The sequence below is a fragment of the Telmatherina bonti genome, assembly GCF_933228915.1.
Source record: "Telmatherina bonti genome assembly, chromosome: 10".
Classification (NCBI taxonomy): Eukaryota; Metazoa; Chordata; class Actinopteri; order Atheriniformes; family Telmatherinidae; genus Telmatherina; species Telmatherina bonti.
The window spans coordinates 12,439,512-12,464,385 of NC_136628.1; the positions used below are offsets into that span (position 1 = coordinate 12,439,512).

At 43.0% G+C, this 24,874-nt stretch overlaps 1 protein-coding gene across 1 annotated transcript in view; it reads right to left on the reverse strand.

Annotated features, from left to right (window-relative positions):
• The window catches only part of ppm1e (protein phosphatase, Mg2+/Mn2+ dependent, 1E), a gene marked incomplete at both ends in the record, with an annotated part of 63,282 nt that overhangs the window by 6,772 nt on the left and 31,636 nt on the right, over nt 1–24,874 (reverse strand). Inside the window, one exon of the mRNA XM_079247978.1 lies at nt 2,530–2,651. Coding sequence (XP_079104104.1) covers nt 2,530–2,651 — 122 coding nt within the window. The remainder of the gene's footprint in view (nt 1–2,529; nt 2,652–24,874) is intronic.

Below are 24,874 nucleotides of genomic sequence, written 5' to 3' on the forward strand. Positions count from 1 at the left end.
TTAGTACACGTCTATTAAAATCACAACACGAGGCTTATCCTCTGTACTCATCATTTACTCAAAGATGCACCTCTTTTGAATTTTAATGAGATTAGAGAGCAAGTTTCACCAAAATAAATGATTATTTACTATTTAACATGGGGACATTGTTCACCAGACCTGACATTAAATCAACCAAACTACATGATTTAATATTTCTACTGACAAGCTGAAGCATCTGTGCCTAATAAAGATGCGTCTGGACTGAAAACATAAGTCCAGCTCTAATAAGAGCAGTTTGCATTGTAGTGAGATTAGTTGGAAAGCTGTTTTCTGCATTGACTGTTCACAAGTCAGCTAAAAGTATCAAAGAAACAACTTATTTGTTTGTTTTTTATATGACTGTTTGACTTTCTCTCCCTACTTCTGGCACTCGGTCAAAAGGACTCCAGCTCCTACTGAAAGCTCCTTCTGAAAACAGTTCACACAAGCGCTTTTACAAAAAGATGAATCATCTCTGCATAGCAGCTGGTCACAGCAGCGCTTTCCCTCAAAGAGATCCAGAAAAGGTGCTTGGGACTATTTTCTGAGGTGGATTAATACACATTTGATTCTATACATGTATGGTGGCAGCAGAGAGGGGATGTATGCACATCTGTAAACATGAAACAGGAAGCGTCGCCATTAATTACATTGAATAACTAACTCTAGAGGAGAACTGCAAGCTGCTTTGTGTCCTTTTCTGTGATTTCTGTGATTTTTTCTGTTGAAGTGTTTTTTAAATCTGTGCTGAACTGTGTCCTGTCAGCTGCCTGACAGGGGCAGGTGATCTTAAAGTGAAGCTAATGAAGCATTAATGGCTAAAAACCTGAGGTCCCTCAGCTTCATTGAGGAGCGATGTAGCCAAACTGTAGCAAAGTGGCTGTTTTGGAGACCTCTAATCTAATTTGAATTTTTAAACAAGCATGTTTTTTTTTTATTTTGTGCAATGTGCCATCTTCATTTATTCTCTACCAAAAATACATAAACTAACATTTAAATATTTGAACAAATCTCTCAAGTGCTTTGCATTGCTATGACTTCTAAACATTTATAGTCACACACTCACTTCCTTATGGGTATGTTCATTTTTGAGCAGGCAGAGCTCAGAGGGATAAACTTCACAACCACCACGACACTGATATTCAAAAAGTGTTTACGATATTAACTGATGTTATTTCTGAAGATGAAAGTTGTCATAAAAATAATGTAAATCGTTGAAAATATTTTGGGTAACAAAGAAGCATATTTTCATCTAATGTGGTTTTCGGTTGTCCTTCCTCCAAATATGGTAAATGTTTTTGGTTCCAAAAATCCCAAGATGATTAAAAAAACAAAAACAAGATAAAAGCTCAGCTCTAATAAGAGCAGTTATTCAAGCTGCTTTAATAAAAACCAATGAATTACGTCACAGTGGCCACATCCACATCAAACAAGCCATACTACCTATATTACTGGTAACTCGTTATTACCAGGTTAGCAAATTATTAGAGATATTTTAGTCTTTATGTCTGAGTGGACGGGCTTCACTTTACATGCTTATCAACATTTTTCATGGAGACTCTGACACCTGGCAGCAACAACAATAACGTTAGCAACTCACATAGAGAAGAAAAGAAAAGAGATGGCGAAGTAAGGGACTTATTTTATCTGTCCAGATAACAGCTGGCAGCTCGGTCACATCTGAAAAACTTCTTTTTTAAATCTACAAGAAATGTCAACATCTTCTCGCTGTGTGTTTGTTTCACTCTTCAAAGCAGCAGAAATAAAAACACTGCTACATGTAACCAGAGAATAATTTTAAGTATATATTAGTCTGTTAGCTGGTATTTACTAAAGTCATTGCACCGCAGCGTTACACTGACGTGGTGTTCGCATTGCAACAAGGTTCCTGCTTCAGATCGTAGCTGCAGCCTTGTTTGCACGTTTACATTCTCTCTTGGTACCAAGGTACGACTCTGCCAGAGTCCAAAATCACGTATGTTTGGTCAATTAAGGCTCTAAAATCCCCGTTAGGAGCGAGTGTGAGTGTTTGTTTGTCCGGTTTGGCCCTGTGATGAACTGGCAAGCTGTGCAGGGTGTATCCTGCCTCGTGCCTGCTTACAGCTGGGATAGACTCCTGAATTAAATTAAGTGGGTTTAGAAAATGGATGGTATGACATTGAATTATTTATAAAAGCAGCTTTTTGACGATGGCGACTGTTGGAGAAAATCAGAATAGCCTCGTTGATTTCCCTGACATGTCCTTGGACGACGACTCCAGTGGAATTAGATTATACATAATCTAATGACCATTTTACGGTAAAAATGCCGGGCCTCGCAACATCCAGGCTCACAGCTGCGAGTGAGTCTTTGAATTTCCTTCCTGCCCTCTAGCGGTCGAAGCCCACTTAATGCACTTTAACTGGGACAAAGCCCTGGTGGTTTTATGCCCGTGTATGTGTGCGGGGTGAAGTGAGAGAGAGACCTAATTTATGTGAGAGCGGTCTCGTGGGTTCCCCGGGGACTCACGTGGTAACAGGTCAGCTCCATCCTCGACAGTCTTGTTGAGGTGGTGGATGGAGAGGTCGGTCTGAAGGAGGTTGTCTGCTGTGGCTCTGGCCAGGGCGGCAGCCAGCGAGCAGGGACAGTTGCTGTGGTGAGGAGAGAAACGACACAGTTATGAATGGGCCAAAATCAAAAATCATCTTCCAGTAATCCTCTACGGGCCAACAGGGTCATCCTGTATTTATCTGATTGGCAGCTGGTTTTTTTTTTTTTTTTAAAGAAAATATATCCAGGTATTGATAAACTGCAGGTTCAAAATATGAGGAGAATACGGACTCTTCCTCTATACCACATCATAAACAGCATGCTGAGTGTTACAACGATATAACAGCATTCTGCTCAGTGCAGCAGTGCATGACAACATCTGTCCAGAAGTGTGTGTCTGTGTGGGTGTGTGCTGCAGCAGGCGTGCTTCTTCTTAAGCTTAATAAGAGTCAGTGAAGATGAGGAGGAGAAGGAGAAGAAGAGGAAGGAAGAGGGGGTCGTTTCAAGGACTAAAGTGAAGGCTCGCAGTATGTGAGTCACAGCCATTACTGGGCCACCTACAGATGCAGGTAACCAATGGTAACCAAAAGTCTGGGTTGCTCTACATCATACTTACAATTAAGCTGAAAATAGACCTGAACTGAGCTTAACAACCGCTTCATTAAGGGGCAAGAGGCTCAACCAGCTGCAGCCCCGTTAAACAGCAATTAGAGGAACTAATCAATTATTTAGTCTCCGGGATGTATACGATACAATCTGCAGCTGTAAGTACAAAAGAGCAAACTTAATCTCGTAATGACACAAAATAAGACAATTCATCCGAAAGAGTGCAACATTTCATATCAGCAAAGATCAATTGATGTAGCTGATCACTTCAACTTAACTAGAATAACAGAAAATAATAAATGTTTCTGATAAACTATTCAAAATACTCAGTAATGATCTAAAAATGTGGAGAAAACATTTGTCCACATTCTTCCTTGACAGCTAATCAGATTTTTTTTTTAGAGCGCAGCGTATTTTTAATCAGTGAGTGGCTTCGGTCCATACTGCCTCAAATTAATTGAAAATCTAGCAGCATATCAGCTAAATTCCCAAAGGCTACACTGCATTTAATTTCCCCCTACTAAATGAGCCGGGGTCTGGCTGAGTACAACAGTGGGACATATTATAAAATTAAATACTCTGCATTCAGTGTGACTGGGCCTCTGTGGCTTGTGTGTCAAACGGTGCGTTTAATCAATGAAAAGTCAGACAGCAGCCAAGCTCAACCTCTTTAATAGATTCAGGCTTGCATGCTTTTTGCCAGCAGAGAAAATTAAATGAGTTAAGTGTCATGTACGATCCAAAGCCTGGCGAGCCAACGTGGGCAGACCTGGGGGCTTTTCCAGAACAAGATGGAAGATTTCGCTTTACATTGAGGAATTTGTGAACTACAAACATTACGTTTGCAAGGATGAGATAAATGAAGAAGACTCACAGGCAGTTACTTTCCCCAAGCTGTCGGACTACTGAACTGTCTCTGCAGTACTGAACTCCTAATGATACTATACTAAACCACATTTTGTGACGTATAATATGTTTACTGCACTATCTGAATGAATGAATGAAATGAATGAATGAAAAATACTTTATTTTTTCATTGTATCATGTCTGTCACCAACTCGATGTCAGTGTTATCTGTTACCTGTGCAACAACCTGCTCCGCAACCCAGGTGCGATGCTATTTCACATGCAATACAAAACTCATTTAAAGCAACTTTACCACTTGTGAAATACTCCACTTACATATTATTTAATCCTACCTGCACCTTTGTATCCTGACAATATTCTATTATATTTTTAACTTGTTTCTTTTGTATTTTTGCCAACACTTTTTTCTTTGTAACGTGTGATATCATAGCTATTACTGCTATTAGCACTTCTTATTTTAGCGAGAGCCAACACCAGCATCAGTCAAACTCAGTCTGATAAATGCTGAAATGATACCGGGGTCCAGGACGTCACACCTCCAAAGCCCACCTTCAAACCCCTTCGTTCATCCGGCCCCTCACTCATTGGTTTTACATCATACACACCGCTGCAGCTGTTCCAGTTGTTTTTCACCAACTCCATGCTGCAGAAAATAAGTAAGAACACAAATAACTTTGGTGCTGCTCACATCTCGGCACCGGCTACGTCATCGGCTGATGTTTCCTTCCAGGACATGCTCCGTGTCATGGCTTTGATCATAAACATGAGACGTGTGAAACGCTGCTCATCAGCAGATTATTGGCGAAAGGGGGGGTCTGTATAGCTTTCTATTTCTAAAACATGTCATTTTTGGTCAATAGTTCCTCCTGATAGACCGGTTCCTGCGTCTTAGCAGCAGTGCAGAAGATGCTGCTAATGATCAGAAGAGAGGAACAGCAGCATATGATCGCCTGAGCAATATCAAACCTCTTTACAATGAACTGAGGGAAGCGTTCAAAAGCTGTTATCATCCACTCAAAATATTTCTATTGGTGAGCAAATGGTTGCATCGACACCACATTGGCCTGAATCAACACACGAGGAACAAGCCCGTACGCAGAGGCGACAAGCTTTTTGTTCTTGCAGACTTGTCCAACGGTCATACTATGGACTTTTTTGTTTACAAAGGAGGATCTCAGAACCAAAGCCGGAAAGGTGAAGCTGCCATGCGACTGGTCAACACAACTTCTGGGCACTGGTTATAAACTGTTTGTGGATGATTTTTAAACAAGTCCCACGCTTTTCCTGGATCTGCTTCAGAGGGAGATCTGGGCATGCGGGCCCATCCGACCCAGCCAGAGAGGCTTTCCCAAAGAGAAAGCAAACAGCCTGAATTCCAAATCTCCACAGGGGAGTATCCGGTGGCTGAGGAAGGAATCCCTCCTGTTCCTACAGTGGAGATACACAAGAGATGTTTTTCTGTGTTCGACAGTCCACACAGCCAATGGAGAGGACTCAGTCCAGAGGAAGGTCGGAGGTGAAAATGGCTGATGGACCACGAAGGACGTCCCTGTTCCACCAGCAGTAAAGGAGTACAAGTATGTCCTATAGCTACATTATAAGTATTTTAGACCCGCTATTTGTGCCTAGTACATATTTTCTCTTCTTTTCCTTGATCTTCTAGGTACATCGGGGGAGTGGACCTATCAGATGCCTGGATAGGATACAATAAGGCCTTGTGTAAATCTCAGAAATGGTACAAGACTTTCTTCTACCACTTCATGGACATTGCTGTTGTAAATGCCTACATCCTTCACAAGGAGCTGCCCTAAAGGGGAGGTGCAAAGGGGAGGGTCCTTTGCACCAGCGGGGAAACCTTGGCAGATGTGGGGTATCCAATCGTCCCTGTAGACCTTCAACTTTTAGGTGCTGCAAATGCCGCTCATCACAGACTGGTCCACAGATCAGGACACAGCACCGCTGGCCGCTTGAGATGCAGACGCTGCCATACAAAGATCACCGTCAAGTGTGCCATATGTCATGTACCCCTTTGCTTTGTGCCAGCTCGAGACTGCTACAATGTTTGGCATGTTGCCAACAACTTTTAATATAAAACATGCATGTGCATTTTTTTTATTTATATTAAACAGTCACGTTTAAGATTGTAGTATTCAGATAAATTTTTTTACTGCATACACATTATTCATTTTCAATACCACCTAGTCCAGTTAAGGGTTGCAGGGAAGCTGGAGTCGATCCCAGCAATCAGAGGCAGGGGCGGGTACACCCTGGACAGGTCGCCAGTCCATCAGGTGTTTTTTCTTCAGCTACTCTTTATAAATAATAATAATAATATGAATGTGGATGTCAGACAGGATGAGGGACGAAGGGATTAATGATTTAGCTTCATTCACTGGGATGTCCTCGCCGTCTTTACGATAATGAAGATGTGTACTGGGCTGCTGTGAGGAATCTAGGCCATGATGGAACAAAACAGCTGTTTGTGGTTTGTTTACACCAAGCTTGTGTAGCAGCGATGCTATAAATAAAACATCAATATGCATATGAACACAAGCAGTAACAGTACATGGTTTGTCATAAAAGATCTTAATCCAAACTCACCCACACACTGAAGGTTGCAGGCTTCTGAGCTTTGCCTGATCCAGATGTTGGGTACCTGAACTGAAGGCTATCTCTCCAAAGCTTCACCTTTGGATAACATGTAAAGATCTATGTGATCTCGTAGCTCAAGCTGTGTATGGTACCTAGTGTGTGAAAATGTTTTATGCACATGAGCCATTTTGGTTTGTTTCACCACCACATTGTTTGCCAGAAGTCACATGATTAAAGCAAGTATACTGCACCATTATTACACTGCCCAGTTTTCCCAAATAACATCTTCTCTGTCTACATCAGGGGTCCCAAACTCCAGTCCTTGCAGTCCGCTATCCGGCAGGTTTTCCGTTTCAATCAAATGGATCACACAGCTTCTTGTCAACTTCTTTCCAATGACCCATTAATTGCAGTTAGGCGTGCTGGACCAGAGAAACAACAAAAACCTGCTGGAAGGACTGGAGTTTGAGACCGCTGCATGCTCCTTTGTCCACATGTCACAGGCGTGAGTTGAAGACGAATCCTCAGGCTTCTGTATTCTGTCAACATTCACATGAAACGACATGAAAATTTGGAAACAGCAGTCCTAAACAAGTCATTCATTTAGCAGCCTCAATGGTCTTTATTTAGACCAGGGGTATTCAATTCTGTCCAAGCGAGGTCTGTAATCCAGCAGGTTTTCTATGTATCTCTGCTCCAACACAATTTACTCTAATTAATCTTTGTGCAGAACCTGTTAGGCTGTTCACTCCATTCAATATGATTCAGGTGTGTTGAAGCAGAAATATATGGGAAACATGCTGGATTGAGGACCTCATCAATACCCCTGAGTTAGACCGTCATTCAACTAATAGTAACTAATAAGTTTGTTTTATTTTGCTGTTTATCAAAATTAGCAACCACTAATGGGAATGAATACAGAAACGTAGGTAAATAAAAAAGTCTATAATGAGTCCAAGACAGGAAATCAGTGAGTTGACATCATTAAAGGCACATAAAATCTCTGTCCTTCAACTCTAGTAATTTTAAAAACAAAGTAGAAACGTGACATTTTTGTTTCCGTCAGCAGATCTGACAGAAGCGTAATGCAGAGATGCGCACAATGTGATGAAACAATCATCCCAGGAAACAGCCTCATTTACATCCCATCAGGACTGCCATTAAAACAACGTGGTTGGTCAGGAATGACGTTGCAGATGCAGGCGTTTGCATGTAAAGCTGGTGCTTTTTCTTCCTGTCTGGAAGCCAGTCTCCAAACATACAATAAAGCAAACAGCATTAAATGTCTAAAGCTGCGACACAGGATACTCTCAGTGGAGCAGACGGAGGCTTTAGGTATTTCTCTATAGGAGAACTTAGAAGAGACATGTTCCACAACAACAATACTCTGTCATTTGAGTCTCTCAGTGAGCAGATTTATAAATAACATTCCCACAAAAAAGAAAATGTCTGCAGCCAAAAAAATATTTCCTTCAGCTTCACCTACATGTTAGCTGCCTGCGGTTCTGCTGCCTGCAGGGTTCAACAATCAATATCAATAACTATCAAAGCCAAACTCACATAGGAACGTCCTCATTCACCACAGTCGATGTAAAATTCCCATTCAGCAGCAGCTGGCCTTCATCATATCAACGTCAATCTGGCTTTGGAATTTAACCTTACTGGAGTAGTAAATTCAGAAAAATGGTCCGGTATTAACTAGAACAGTTTAATATTTAGAGACACGTGTGTGGCATACTGAAACTTTATCTGCATATGCACTGCACGGCCCCAACGTGCCTCTCCCTGAGCCGTCACCTCTCCCTGAGCCGTCACCTTATCGTGGTGGAGGGGTTTGTGCGTCCCGAAGATCCTAGCAGCTATGTTGTCGGGGGCTTTATGCCCCTGGTAGGGTCACCCATGGCAAACAGGTGTCTAGGGGAGGGACCAGACCAAGCACGGCTCATAGACCCCTATGATGATGACTAACCTGGGCATGAATGTTCCCTTGCCCGGACGCGGGTTACCGGGACCCCCCTCTGGAGCCAGGCCTGGAGGCGGGGTACGAGAGTGAGCGTCTGGTGGCCGGGCCTTCGCCCATGGAGCCCGGTCGGGCTCAGCCCGAAAGGGTTACATGGGCCCCACCTCCCGTGGGCTCACCATCTGCGGGAGGAGCCGTAGGGGTCGGGTGCAATGTGAGCTGGGTGGCAGCAAGGGGCGGGGACCCTGGCGGTCCGATCCCCGGCTGCAGAAGCTGGCTCTAGGGACGTGGAACGTCACCTCTCTGGTGGGGAAGGAGCCTGAGCTTGTGCGCGAGGTTGAGCGGTTCCGACTAGATATAGTTGGACTCACCTCGACGCATGGCTTGGGCTCTGGAACCAGTACCCTCGAGAGGGGCTGGACCTTCTTCAACTCTGGAGTTGCTCATGGTGAGAGGCGCCGAGCAGGTGTGGGCATTCTCATCAGCCCCCAGCTTGGTGCCTGCACGTTGGGGTTTACCCCGGTGGATGAAAGGGTAGTTTCCCTCCGCCTCCGGGTGGGGTGACGGGTCCTGACTGTTGTCTGTGCTTATGCACCGAACAGCAGTTCAGAGTACCCACCCTTTCTGGAGTCCTTGGAGGGAGTGCTGGAGGGTGCTCCTTCTGGGGACTCCATTGTTCTGCTGGGGGACTTCAATGCTCACGTGGGCAATGACAGTGAGACCTGGAGGGGAGTGATTGGGAGGCATGGTCCCCCCCCTCTGAACCCAAATGGTGTTTTGTTATTGGACTTCTGTGCTCGTCATGGATTGTCTATAACGAACACCATGTTCCAGCATATGAGTGTCCATATGTACACCTGGCATCAGGATTCCCTGGGCCGCAGTTCAATGATCGACTTTGTAGTCGTATCGTCGGACCTGCGGCCACATGCCTTGGACACTCGGGTGAAGAGGGGGGCGGAGCTGTCAACTGATCACCACCTGGTGGTGAGTTGGCTCAGATGGTGGGGGAGGAAGCCGGTCAGAGCTGGCAGGCCCAAACGTGTTGTGAGGGTCTGCTGGGAACGTCTGGCTGAGTCCCCTGTTAGAGCGAGCTTCAACTCCCACCTTCAGCAGAGCTTCGAACATGTCCCGAGTGAGGCGGGGGACATTGAGTCCGAATGGGCTGTGTTCCGTGCCTCTATTGCTGAGGCGGCCGGCCGGAGCTGTGGCTGTAAGGTAGTTGGTGCCTGTCGTGGCGGTAATCCCAGGACTCGTTGGTGGACACCAGCAGTGAGGGATGCCGTCAAGCTGAAGAAGGAGTCCTATCGAGCCTTCTTGGCCTGTGGGACTCTGGAGGCAGCTGATGGGTACCGGCGGGCTAAGCGGCATGCGGCTTCGGCTGTTGCCGAGGCAAAAATTCGGGCATGGGAGGAGTTCGGCGAGGCCATGGAGAAAGACTTCCGGACGGCTTCGAGGAGATTCTGGTCCACCATCCGGCGGCTCAGGAGGGGGAAGCAGTGCTCCATCAATACTGTGTACAGTGGAGGTGGGGAGCTGCTGACCTCAACTCGGGACGTTGTGGGTCGGTGGAGGGAATACTTCGAAGACCTCCTCAATCCTACCAACACGCCTTCCCATGAGGGAGCAGAGCTGGTGGACTCAGGGGTGGACTCTCCTATCTCTGGGGCTGAAGTCGCTGAGGTGGTCAAAAAGCTCCTTGGCGGCAAGGCCCCGGGGGTGGATGAGATCCGCCCGGAGTTCCTTAAGGCTCTGGATGCTGTGGGGCTGTCCTTGCTGACACGCCTCTGCAGCATCGCGTGGACATCGGGGGCAGTACCGCTGGATTGGCAGACTGGGGTGGTGGTCCCCCTTTTTAAGAAGGGGGACCAGAGGGTGTGTTCCAATTACAGGGGAATCACACTCCTCAGCCTCCCTGGTAAGGTCTATTCAGGGGTCCTGGAGAGGAGGGTCCGCCGGATAGTCGAATCCCGGATTGAGGAGGAGCAATGTGGTTTTCGTCCTGGTCGCGGAACAGTGGACCAGCTCTATACCCTCTCTGGGGTCCTGGGGGGGGCATGGGAGTTTGCCCAAACAGTCTACATGTGCTTTGTGGACCTGGAGAAGGCATTCGACCGTGTCCCCCGGGGGCTCCTGTGGGGGGTACTCCGGGAGTATGGGGTACCGGACCCCCTTGTACGAGCTGTCCGGTCCCTGTACGACAGGTGTCAGAGCTTGGTCCGCATTGCCGGTAGTAAGTCGGATCCGTTTCCGGTGAGGGTTGGACTCCGCCAAGGCTGCGCTTTATCACCGATTCTGTTCATAACTTATATGGACAGAATTTCTAGGCGCAGCCGAGGTGTTGAGGGGATCCAACTTGGTGGCCTCAGGATTGGGTCCCTGCTTTTTGCGGATGACGTGGTCCTGTTGGCTTCATCTGGTCGTGATCTCCAGCTCTCGCTTGAGCGATTCGCGGCCGAGTGTGAAGCGGCTGGGATGAGAATCAGCACCTCAAAATCTGAGACCATGGTCCTCAGCCGGAATAGGGTGGATTGCCCTCTCCAGGTCGGGGGTCAGGTCCTGCCTCAAGTGGAGGAGTTTAAATATCTCGGGGTCTTGTTCACGAGTGAAGGAAGGATGGAGCGCGAGATCGACAGACGGATCGGTGCGGCGTCTGCAGTAATGCGGACTCTGCTCCGATCTGTCGTGGTGAAGAAGGAGCTGAGCCAGAAGGTGAAGCTCTCGATTTACCAGTCGATCTACATTCCTACCCTCACCTATGGTCATGAGCTGTGGGTCGTGACCGAAAGAACGAGATCTCGTATACAGGCGGCTGAAATGAGTTTCCTCCGCAGGGTGGCCGGGCTCTCCCTTAGAGATAGGGTGAGGAGCTCGGTCATCCGGGAGGGGCTCAGAGTAGAGCCGCTGCTCCTTCGCATCGAGAGGAACCAATTGAGGTGGCTCGGGCATCTGGTCAGGATGCCTCCTGGACGCCTCCCTGGTGAGGTGTTCCAGGCACGTCCCTCTGGGAGGAGACCCCGGGGAAGACCCAGGACACGCTGGAGGGATTACATCTCTCGGCTGGCCTGGGAACGCCTCGGGATCCCCCCCGCAGAGTTGGCAAATGTGGCTGGGGAGAGGGAAGTCTGGGCTTCCCTGCTTCGGCTGCTGCCCCCGCGACCCGACCCCGGATAAGCGGCAGAAGATGGATGGATGGATGGATGGATGGCACTGCACGGCAGACACAGCAGCCTGCAGCAGCAATTCATCCAACAAACCATATTTTTATGGTTGGCACACAACCATGATAATACAAGAAAATAGGATTTTTCACTGTAATGACCTTTTTGTAATCAATATGTTTTTTTAAGTTAAGATATCAACATTTTAAACACTCTTGTGCGACCCCGTGGTAGTTCGGGGGCTTTAAGCAGCTGCTTATGTCTTATGCCGGCTTAGTCCGGTGATCACATGACTTTTGTCATGTTGAAGCTTTGTATGAAAACAGTGCTTGCACAACATCACAACTCATGTTGCTGTAATCAGTTTTCCCCTTCCACTATTGATTTGTTTCTTTGGAATGCTGTTTACTGAATGTCATGCAGTTCATTTAGGTATCACACTCACATCTGAGTTTAGCTAAATATCTTTGCTCACAAAGTCTAAAGTCATAAAAACATTTAAACTTTTAAGCTTTAAGTGTGTTGCGTGATGCACATCTTAAAAACAGACTCATGAATATTTTCTTCACCTTCCTGACGTGAATTTCTAAAAGTAAAAAAAGAAATAAAACCATGAAAAGTCACGTTTGCAGTGAAGCTCTGCCTCCCTGTACTTCTTTTATTTGCACTGTGCTTTGAACACATCACAGGCGCTGAAACGCAACAGGAAACATTCCTCTCTCCACGGTAAACACAGCAGCAGCCACAAAAAACCCTCGCCGACGAAATACTTAAATGTATTATTAAGCCAGGTACACACTTAACCTGACAGCGGTCTTCATCACTCAGCGAGCAGCCACCATTCATACCTGTCATCACCACGACAGCCCAGCTTCCATGCTTGCCAGCGCCGCAGGTAGCGTGACTTCCAGGTGGACGTTTACGAGCTTGTGGTTGAGTCAATCGCAGGAGAATGAATTTTACTCTTAGTCACAGATCCACTATTCACACTTGCCTTTTGATTATTTAAAAAAAAAAAAATCTTCCCCTAACCTTGGCTGCTTTTAAAGCTTAATCCAAATTATAATTCATTCCCCAAACATTTACAGCAAAATATAAGTCTCTTTGCAGGCATTACCTGGGGAGGTTGTAGCGGTTATACATTTTTGTTCTGACAAGACAATGATTGTTCGGAGACTTAATAGATAAAAACTTTTGCTGCTGCACCAAAGTCTCACTCCTAATGTAAATCCATTGGCAGCAACAAACATATGATGGCTTCCTCTTTACTTTACTATCCAGTCAAACCATAAAAACAGGCTTTGCAGTGACACTCAATAAAATAATGTACTTTAATTGCCCACATTAAACTATCTGTATCGACATGCACACATAGACATCACAAGCTCTAAGGTTCACACGTTGTTTGTTAACTGGATTATTCCCAGAACAAAAACAGTGAACATGTTATAACTTTATTAGTTATTGATGATCAGCCTTATTTGTACAGAAACATCTCCTTTGTCAGATGCTAGAACTGGGTCAGCATGAGGAACAGAGGAGTCCGAATGTCCCTCATAAAGCGGTATCCATAGTAACCTCCTGGGTAAACTTCTCCTTGAAAATATGAAATCTGTAAAAAAAAAAATCCAGTTTTTATTTTTAAAGAGAACATCAGAAACAAGGCCATCAAGACAAGCCGGGAAAAATTAAATTATATCACAAATATGTAAAGGAAAGATTTCTTACACACTGGGAGATCAAAATGTTCCCAGTTTGGCTTACCAGTGGGCTTGTTTCATCGTAACTAAATATAGATATTCTGAACCCCAGTGTGTGTCGGTGAAGTCACACAGCTGCTAACATCTGAATCAAACACAATCATTGGTGTTTGAACTGTTTAATTCTCTTCTTTACCATCCACAGCAGCTGCAAACTGCACCAGGATCTCTTCTGCACCAGTACACGTGTCTGCTTTAAACATACATCCACTTGGCATTTTATAGTCAATTTTGGCGAATGTGATTTTCCTCCTGAACACTTAGTCTTTAGCTCAGCATTGTTGCATTTTTTTTGGGGGGGGGGGGGGGGGCATTGTTAACGCACCACTAGACACCAGAGAATAAAAGTGCAACAAGTTTGCTGGTTTTATACGATGCAGGATCTGAACAGCGTACATCTGCTGTACGTCCTCATGAGTCCTGCTTTGTCGTCATTTGGACACGTTAGTGGACGTTAATCTCTGTTGGAACAATTCAACAGAATAAACCACATTGTTTGGTTAATAAATAAAAGATTTTTTTTGTTCCTGAAACAGACTATGAAGTTAAAAATTCCCTCACACACAGTATATTTTATAGTACTTTACCTAATATAGAATAATATCAGTGACGTTAAGATTGATTTATTATTGTATTAATTAAATCTAAAGGAAGTAGACTGAAAGATTGATATTAAAAAAAAAAAGGGGGGGGGTAGGTGAAATAAGCGAAGGCTGGCACCTTTTCCATCCTGTTTTTTTGTTTCTTTGTTTTACTTCCTTATTTCATTTTAATTTTTCATGTTGGTTGTTAAATATGTGGAAAGAGCCTCTACTAATGTTTTCCTTGAAGTTTATTGTGACCAAACAAACAGACAAAAACTGGTTATATAGAAATGAAAGGAAAAGCAGTAAACTGTAACATCTCACAGGCTTTTCTGTCCTCATGCTTACTTATATGAATCCTAGTTATTACAACTGGATGAACATAATTAAACTAAACCTGTGAGGCATTAAAGCTGGGGTAGGTAAGGTTGGGGAGCTGGTAAGATGTGAAAGTGGCGCCCTGTCTTGGCTCCTCCCCCTCTGGTTTCGCTCCCTGCGTGACGCTTTGTTCTACCCCCGCCAAGGAGGTTATGTTTAACCTGTTTGTGTTCAAGATAACTCAAAAAGTTATGGACAGATTTTAATTTAATCCTTCCTGCATTTTCTCAGCCATGTTTTCCTGAGTTTCTTCTTCACTACACTGTATTTTCATCCTAACACGCTGTTTATGTGCAGGGTGTGGCGATCAGGTATGCAGGAGGGGGAGGAGGGGAGCCGGGAGAAGAAGCTTACGAAATATAAGAAATGAACAATTTCATTTTGGTCCGAACGTTTGGATTAGTCAGAGTTTTTACAGATTCCCAGTAAACTGAGGGTCTAACTATATTTCTTATTGTTCATGATTACGGAATGTACAGACTACTATCAGGACCAGGAACCACTTCATATAGAGTAAAATAAAATGTCTCTGAGCAACATTACCTTGCCCAGCTTTAACAGAAGAAACTGTAAGTAATATATGAATTGTGACTCCAGGTCTGGTTAGTATAATCTCCTTTTTTGTTTGTATTTTTTCCACCAAAAGATGCAATCAATAAAAAACAATGGTGCATATCCGTCACATCCATACAGCTGAGCAGAATATAAAATATTTATTTAGCGCTGTGTGCTGTCTGGAATAAAGAGAAATCAGGAAGGAGATGAAGAAGCTCGGGGTGGAGCCATTTGAACCGCCGCTATTTGGGTTCCTTCGTCACCAGCATCCTCTCCTTCATGTTTCCATTCATAGAAACTCACTACACCCCCCCCCTTTCTCTCCACTCTCCTGTCCTCCATTGCTCCACCACTGGCAGCCTGGTGGGGGTGGATGCTGAGAATACGAGCTCTGATTGGTTGCAAGTCGCACAGGACAAGACACGATGCACCAATGACGCTTCCCAGTGGCTCATGCATCACAGTGAGGTCATGTGGAGCGGAGGAGGATTAAAGGAGAGCTTAATCTCAGTTCACAGCATCACACTGCAGCAGCACGACTACGAAGCCACGATGCGTGACCAACACTGGTTTGACTGGAGAATAATATTTCAAATCATAATATTTACAGTGACGTTTTTTCTTCTTTTAGTGTTTAATGTAAACTATGTTTTAGCAGGAAAGTTTAGAGGGCACGTTCACACACACATACACACTCACAGACAACTTATCACACAGATCAGTTCCAGCAAGACGGCACTGATCCTAAGTCTGCTGCTTAAGATGAATTACTGGTGATACTGGCCGCGTTCTTCTCTTCACTAGTGATGTCAAGCTGCAGCTGAACACATGAATCTGTCTGTGTTATGTTGCAGAAGCAGTAAGACAAAGTTTATTGATATGTTTTATTGACCAGAGGAGTGTATTATGGTTAGCAGAGGACTTGTGTGTGAGTGTGTGAACAAATTTAGGTTTTTTCAAATAAACAAACTGCTGGGTTTCAAGAGTTCAGAGCAAAAGCAAACAGCAGCAGCAGTGAGCTGTGAAGGATGCTTTTAGAGCAGAGCTCCAGTTAAATGCTAGAAGGACGTTAACCCTTTAAGGTCCTGCTCTACCATTCGGTCGAGGTATATTTGAAGGGATTTTGATGAAGTTGTGGAAATAATCAAATCAATCAATCAAATTTTATTTATAAAGCGCTTTACAACAACCTTAGTTGACCAAAGTGCTGAACAAAGATAAAAACAAGTAAAAATATAAAATAGCAGTTCATTCGCATGTAAAAATCTCAACAGCCAAAGGCTGATCTAAACAGATGAGTCTTTAGCCTGGCCTTAAACAGAGGCAGGTCCATGATGGAGCATAACTCCAGAGTCAGAGAGCTCCAGAGTTTGGGCCCTGCCACTGCGAAGGCCCGGAATAAACCTGCCTGAGCATCTCTAACAACTGGTTTGGGTATGTAAAACCCAAACTGTTTCACTGTCGTAACATTATTATTAACTTCTTTTTGACGTCTCAATCATTTGCTGAAAAACGTTTATTCTGATTATTCTTGTCCAAAACAACCAAAAAAACCCCAAACATTTTTCTCGGCCTTTTTGTTGGTGTGAACGTTAAAGGGTTAAAACTTCGTCTCTACATCTATAGGCCTATTTATGCTCCATGTAGACGACGGATATGCAGATGAATGACAGTTTGGTCCATCTCTTGTGTTGGTTACGTGCGTAATTTGGTCCATTTTCAAGGTGCTTAGCTGTCTGTCACTTGTCAGAAAACAGAACAACACCACAATAAAGTTGAGATATTTAGCCCACATGCAGCTGGCAAAATGAACAAACCAGAGAAGAGATGGAACACAAAGAAGACAACACTGAAGGTAAAAAGTACCCAAAAAGACAAGTTGTTGAAAACAGCAAAAAGAATATTTTGGTTTTATTGATCTTATTGTGGGCTTTTTGGATGGTTGTAAAAGAATTTCTATCAATAAATTACTGCTACAAATAAAAAAGAGGGAAGAGAACTCCACACTCAACACTGCCCACTAGTGGATGAACTGACTTAACAACTAGGGCTGGGCGATATGACCTTTTAGTAATATCCCGATATTTTTATGGCATGTCACGATATACGATATATATCTCGATGTTTACCTTAGCCTTGAATTAATGCTTTGGTGCACACAATCACATCAGTAAGATGATTTTGTGTCTCCATTAAAACATAATTGTTCATACTGCATTAAGATATGCTGATTTTAAACATTCATGCCAAAAGGATGAAATTGTAACAAAGGAAATTGATCAAAACCGTATGTATTGAACAGTTAAAGCAGTGGCAGAAACATGTCATTTTAAAACAAAATAAAGTGACTTTGCATGATGTAATAAATGCAACGTATGAAAATAAGTGCTCTAGGGGGGGACTTTTCAAATGATGAAATAAATTTGTGGTACTACTACCTTTTGTGGCGACACTTTTGCGACATACTTTGCATACGACAGTTGTTTGGTCAACATCTTCTCTCCGGTATCCAAACCACCGCCAGATGATGGATCCTGTACTATTTTTCTTCTATTCTTTTCTTTTTTGCCACTGAAACAGTCTATCCCTTTGAAAAATTATTTTGAATACCATTAAAACCACATTGTATAAATCAGCTTTGTCCTCCTTTGTTAAATGTTAGATTGTCAAATATCAAATTTAACCAACGGATTGTTATGTTTTGTGGAATTGCTAGCTGCATGTCCAACCCTTTATCTGGGCTTGGGACTGCACAGTGACCCAAAAGAGACACTTTGACAGAGATATGTTTAGTTTTTTTTATTTGTGTAGTTTTCTTACTTTTAGTTTAGTCTTTTAGTTTTAGCTTGCTTTGGGTTGAACTATTATAAGGCTTTGCTTTATGGATACGTTTTTGAGTTGTCGTGTATTTTTTTTAATCGCAGAGTTTGGCGTAGAAATCAGTCTTATAATACAGGCAGAATGTCCTCATATCTCCAATAAACGGCGTCAGCCAGTTTTTGATTCAGGATTTGATTCCCACTCCTTTCTGTACTTTCTCGAGACATGACGAGCTAGATAAATATGCTCGTGTCACACACACAGTGGATGAGGTGAGTAAGTGACAGAGACTGTGAATGTAATCAAATAGAATTAATTATTTTTGCTTGACGTGAAAAACTTTGTAATTTACGTCCCACTCTGTAATCCAGAGCGGGATCAGTGGCGGATTTGGCTGTTCATTGTGACTGTAGGTGGAGTCATGCAGGTGTCCTCTCTGCTCCTCTGACTGGCTGCAGCTGCAGCCGGAGCGACTGAGTGCTTTAGGACGGGAAGAGACTCTCATTCTGACAATAACTTTACAATATGCGCTTTAAAGTCAGTCGCCAAAACACCAGGAAAGTCTCCAATAACTCCAGTAAAAGTTGCTAGATTTGTCGCTAGTCGCTTTTCACAAAAAAGTCACCAGATTTAGCGAGAAAGTCGCCAAGTTGGCAACAGTGGCTACATGCTGCCTCTCATGACGTAGCACGTAGCTCACGTTATGTACGTAACTAGGTGCGCTTGCTTTAACTCTGTGTGCAAAGCGGTGCAGAGTCGAGGAGGAGGGAGAAAACCCCGCCCACAGCTAAAAACACCTGCGTGACAACAGGATACTCGAATATGACGAATATAGGCATTTTCTATATTCGCACCGAGGACTAGCCACGATATCTCGAGTATATTTGATATATCACCCAGCCCTATTAACAACTTTGGTAACAAAAACAGTAAGTAAGCAAAAGTTTATTTATATAGCGTGTCTCAAAATATGAAATCTCAAAGAGCCTCATAAGAGCCAACAAACAAACGAAAAATGAATAAAAAGCAGATTCAAAACAATGTTTTTTAAGAGGCTCTATGATGCTGTTTCTAGTTTTCTGAGCTTTTTACAGTGTTATAATATTGAATACTCATCCGATATTTGAGTGGCACCAATTTGTTTTATCACCTAAACGCATGTTTGAGTTTTCCAGCACTCGTTTGGTTTCCATGGCAAAGGAAATGATTGGTTTTAGAGAGTTTTTTTCTACTTTGAAATTTTAGTGACGTCCCAGGGGAGGGACTCATTGATTGGTCATCTTCTGTCGGTTGTACACGTTCACGAGAAGAAAGCCACGCCCACCTTCACTGCTCAGTATAACCACTCCTAGCAGTTGACCAATCAGACGCAGCCTGCAGGCAGGGGGCGGAGCTTTCTCTGTTTGCTTGTTTCTGGCAGAGGCTGATCTGAGAGGATCAACACAAAATGAATGAAGAGGTTTGTAAAATAATGTTTGATTATTTCTTGCCCTTCTGGACTTAAAATAAATTAGACTAAAATGTGCATAACACTTTAACGCGACCACAGAGTCCACTGGCCTCCATTCCAGAGGAAGAAAGCTCCAGAGTCTGGAGACCACTGAACAAAACGCTCATCTCCTTCAGTTGTTGCGTGAATATTGTTCTCAACTTTCAGGATTTTGTTGGAAGCCTGGAAGCAGCATTTTGAACAACTTTTAATGGTTTTAAAAGGGTCTAAAGATGCATGAAAGAATGGGAACAGCAGTGTATGAAAACGTCTTCATTTGTGTACATAAGGGAGCATCAACGTGCCTTTAAAACAAATAGAACGCCACAGTGGGGAATATAACTCTAGTGTGATGGCAACAGGATCTGAAGAGGGGTCTGACATTGATACGCGATGGTTAACCTTTGGTTTATTGGTATCCTGAGACTTACAGCACTGGGGTGGGTTTGGATACCAGTAGAAAGGATAGTTTTCATTTCCATGCAGATATCAGATTGACTGTGATGACAACAAGTTAAATAAACTCGAGCTCACCCAGCAAAAAATATGCAGCTGCTGGACCATTAACCAAGATGCAGGAAGGTTAGAGTGAATAGTGCAGCACTGATCAGGTTAAGACAACTTGCCATCTATTCCAAATTAATCAAATAAAGACACTCAGGTACTGCTCACAAGTACGTAAGGCACTGCAACCAAGCAAGCCATGTCACAAACTGTTCATAATATTCACTGGCGTCTGTCCTCAAACCTTACATCCAGGTAAAAAGGTCCATCTCATTGTGATTTCAAGCGAATACCATTATTTAACTTCAAAACGCCTCAAACGAATGCAAAGTGCACAAAGCGATCACTGACCCGATGAAAATATTTATCTCTGATGTGTTTTCAACTTTATGGTAATGCACAGTATCTCATCAAACCCACATTTAAATTCATGGCGTATATACTTTTTTTTGTTTTTAAATCTTTATATATTTTTTTTTTATCCTAATCAGCAAATACTCAGTTTACAGTGATGTATTGTAAAACAGCATCATGGAATATTTTCATTTTCTCATATTTGCCTCTTAACTCTTCACGTCTCCATCTTGCTGACTGCTGCTGGACCTCAGAACTCAGGCCTTTATGTTGGCATGGCAGCAGACTGGAGTCTGATTATTGCCTTCTCCCGTTGTCCTCACCAGAGTCTGCGGATGCTTTTGTTTTCTCCTGTGGTCTCTGCGGCGGGCTGTGTTAAGCTACAGTCACGCAGGGAGCTCTGACTCGTAGCGATAAAGCTGGAGCTCTGGATGTATGTGTTAGCAGATGACTCATGCATGCAGCCATCTTTTTTCTTCTTCTTCTTCTTCATCGCTTTCTGCAAGCTTTTTCTCTTTTACAGAATTAGCCTCTGAGTGGCACAACAAGGTTGTTTCCATAGCAACACAGAAGCAAGTGACTGACAGTCAGGGGTGTCAGTCGTCCTGCTGCCAAACCCACAGAACAAGCGCCCACTTCATTATTCTAAATACTGAGGTTTTTTTCCATGCGAAGTCGAGGCGAGAAAGGAAATCCATGGGAATTCACTCGGCTCCATCGACATCTTCTGTATAGGCAGTGTTCCCTGTTGGCAGGCATTCCTCACATCAAACCTAGAAGACTGCAGAGCCTTTTCAATCATCAGAGAGAAAGGCCTCAGGCTATTACAACTCACTCTGTCTTCTTTTTTCATCCCCATTTCCAAATGAAATGTTGAATTAGTGTGTTCCTAACAACTCCGTCATGTGAACACAGTATTCTCAAGAGTCCATAAGAGGATTACGCAACACAAAGTGTGCCAGGAACTCTTAAATTGTGGCATTTTACTGCTGCTTCTCCCATAAGATGGCTCTCAACTGACTTTGATGAATTAATTTGTCTCCTCAGTTCACACACACCATGTGGCGCTTTAGTCTGTTACTGGGTTTTCTGGCATTTTTGATGGTGAGCAGCAGGAATCAACTGATGCTGAGTCTGAAAGACCGGAAACTAATAAATAAGCCTGTGTTACATCTCTTCCTACTCAGCCGAGGGTAAAACCCCTTGTTTTTCCCTTTCAGCCTTGCATTCAAATAAACTGTAGTCGATTGAAAAAACAAAACAAAAAGAAAAACTGCAACCGTGTTAAAACATGTCAGGGTCATGTTATACATTTATAATTTCCACCCAAATTTTCAGCTTCATATCACATCACAGTGGCAAAGACACAACATTAACTGCTTGAATTCACTTTCCCCACAAATCCCATCAAGCTGTCTGTAAACGTTTATAAATGGGTCAAAAAAGTCTCAATCTTTGTTGAAGAATGTCCTTTAATGAGTCGGTGCTCTACTTGTTATCGAGCAACAACACGTTTGCCACAAGCTCCATTCAGCGATGAATTCAGGAACATTTGCTGGTTGGGTGGGAAGTTACTGTCGCAAAGCAGAGATCAGATCTATGAATATGTGACATTTCCACACACGCAGTAAACAAATCACACATACATCGGAGCAGGTGATAGGCAGTATTGCCTTAACAAGTCCCTGTTGTTACATAAATCTGTTTCATGATTCAGCTGCACTGTGGCTACGGTTTGGGTCCAGTTTTGTTTCCATGGTTACAGAATATCCATGTGGTTAAAGTGAAGGAATGATGTTTTTCATTGGTAAAAAAACAAACAAAAAAACAATGTAGGTGCCCGTAACTTTAGCATTGTGTTGTAAAGTCACCTTCGCCACGATAATGACATTTTTTTTCTTTTAAAGAACATCAAACAGCGTCTTTTGCACCTATAAAGCTGTGTCCACACGCTTGTGGCTTTATGTGAGGAAGGGTTACAAACCCATAGCCATGTATGTTTAACTAAAAGGGATTTCAAGCATTAAAAATAATCTAATAATTTACACGCTTTGTAAATAATTAATATAAATCAACCCCGTTGTTAAGTTTTTGGCTGGTAAAGTAGCTACGAATCACTGAAGCCTCCATTCGTTACGTGTTGTACCACCAGGCCAGTTGATCGAATCGTCACCCCAAAAACCGGAATTGAATTGAATCATAAGTTGTTGTTAGTTTTGCATTCCTATTTTTCATGTATCCCTGCTCCAACACACCTGACTCAAACTAGTCACTCATTGTACAGACCTTTTTTGACTTTTGGATCCATTTAATGGAAGCTAGGTGTGTTGGAGCAGGGATACATCTAAAACCTGCACGGCATCGACCCTTGAGTAACAATTTTCATTTATGATATCCATTTTGTAAGTCAGTTACAGACAGACTTAGTCTGTTTAAGTAGCTAGTTGAGTATCGCTTGTCAGGATTGGATGCTAATGTTAGCATTAGCTGCAGTGCTAACAGGGATTAACGGTTTAGCTTATAATTGATTTGCACTGATATGATATTTCAGACTTGATGTACTTTGATAGTATAAAAGTTCCTGACTCCAGAACTTGCAACAACACACCTGTTTAAAGTTCCAGCCGGGTGTCACACTCATGGAGCTAAGCGGAGACTTATCACATGCCTCCATATTATACACTACGGCTAACCACCATGCTCCAATAATCATTAAGATTTATGTAAGAAACAATTGATTTATTACCTCTATCAAGAAGCTGCAGGACTTTGATTAAATGAAGTTATTTTGACAGCCTCAACAAATATTTGTAGTCTTTTTTATGACTGACTTTAACCAAACGAGTCTGACAGCAATGTCAGAAAGTGAAAAAATGTTGGGTCGGATGGTCCAGTGGATCGCATGTGTGATAGCGTGTGTGTCATCACCTATCCCTGCTAACTCCTTAGAAGTTTTCCTAAACCTGTAAAAGGTAAGAATATTTCCAGGTGCAGAGAACAGCAGGCATTTAAGATTTTTTAACCTGAAAAAATTTAATGCAGTATCAAATTTAATACAGGCATGTGACACTTCTGACAGCAGAGATAGGTGCATAATTATTTTGTAGTAAAGAAAATGGAGTATTTTATTGTTTTTGTCTTCATGGGGAAAATGCAGCGTTTTAGGCTTTGGGCTATCATAACTGTGATGAATACAGTTATAACACATATAGACATAAATAGAAAGTATGTTCACTCATGGCCATGAATTAATAATTTCATGGGAGCAAGATGATTAAGTCATGACCACACGATTGTTATGTGTGGGAAGTGATAACAAAATTGTCGTCACAAGATAATGGGCAAGCTCTTTTATGGCTATAACGCAGCTGTGGCTTTGTAGCTTTGATCATTTTTAAAAAATTTCATTTTATTTTAATCTTACGATGAATTTCAACAATATCCTACAATCTCTTGAGATTAAGACAGAGTGTCAGAATCAGAAAGTTGCATTTTAATTGGGGACAGTAATGCAGTAGTAATGCACAGGCTAACCGTGAATTACGTTAGAGCGAGAATATAGCGATTTTAATTACGCATCCAGGTGTGTATTGCGGCTGCTTTCCATTGTGTATGTGCATGTCATCAATGCATTCACAAGCTGCAAAACGCAAATTACTATTAAGGCCAATGGAGTGACCAGTATGACTGGGTTTAAGGCCACAGGGTCAACAACAGTAAAATAACGTGAAGTTTCTAAGACATGCTTGTTTTACGGTCCTTTATTGTGCTGTTGCTTTATCTGCAGTGATCTCATAATCAACCTAAGACTAATCTCCTCTAATGTCGCCATATTAATTGTTTTGTTTACACCCTAAAAAGCCAACCTTTGTGCTCTAATACGCCCCCTAGTGGAGACCTCCATTAGCAAGCGTAGAACACAAGCTGTTGACAGAGCTGGTGCCGATGTAAGTATGAGGTTAACAAACAAGTATGTTCTCAGCCTTAGAAATAAATGACCATGAATAAATAATGCATGGTCATGACTTAACTGTTGTTCCCACAATGGTCGTACCATAACATCTTGTTTCCATGCGTAAGTTATCTGTAAAATGTTTCCTTCCTATGACAGGTGGTCACATTTGTCATTCTTGTCTGCATTATTCCGGTCTTCATCCTTATAAATCTAATGAAAGAATTGCATCGGCAGTGTGCTAATTGATATGAGTTCCATTAAATATAAATTACAGTTTATAATAATAGAGAAAATACCAACATCATGGCAGCACCCAACCAGACAAAAATGTCTCTATTAGAGCATTGACTTTTATCAACACATCACTTTTATAATGCGTCCACAAACAAAGATGGACTAAAACATCATTCTTAGGGATGAAATCAGTTATAACCACAATGACTTCAGGAGGTTTTGTGCAGATGCGAGGTCTCTCTGTGGTAAACAGCCGAACCTGAGCAGCGTGACTTGCCCGAGGCTCACGACAAGCAGATGCCTCCAAAGTGTGCAGTGCGTGCAGCAGCGCCTGACAACCTGAGCACACCTCTGGATCAGCTCTGCTGATGTAACACTGCGCACGAGGCAGCGTGGCAATGATGGAGCAACTGTACCTGCAGACGTCACAGAGAGCTGCTGCATGCATTTGCAACCATGTTCCACTTACAATCAAGTGCACAATGTTGGCTGCAGAGAGGCGTGT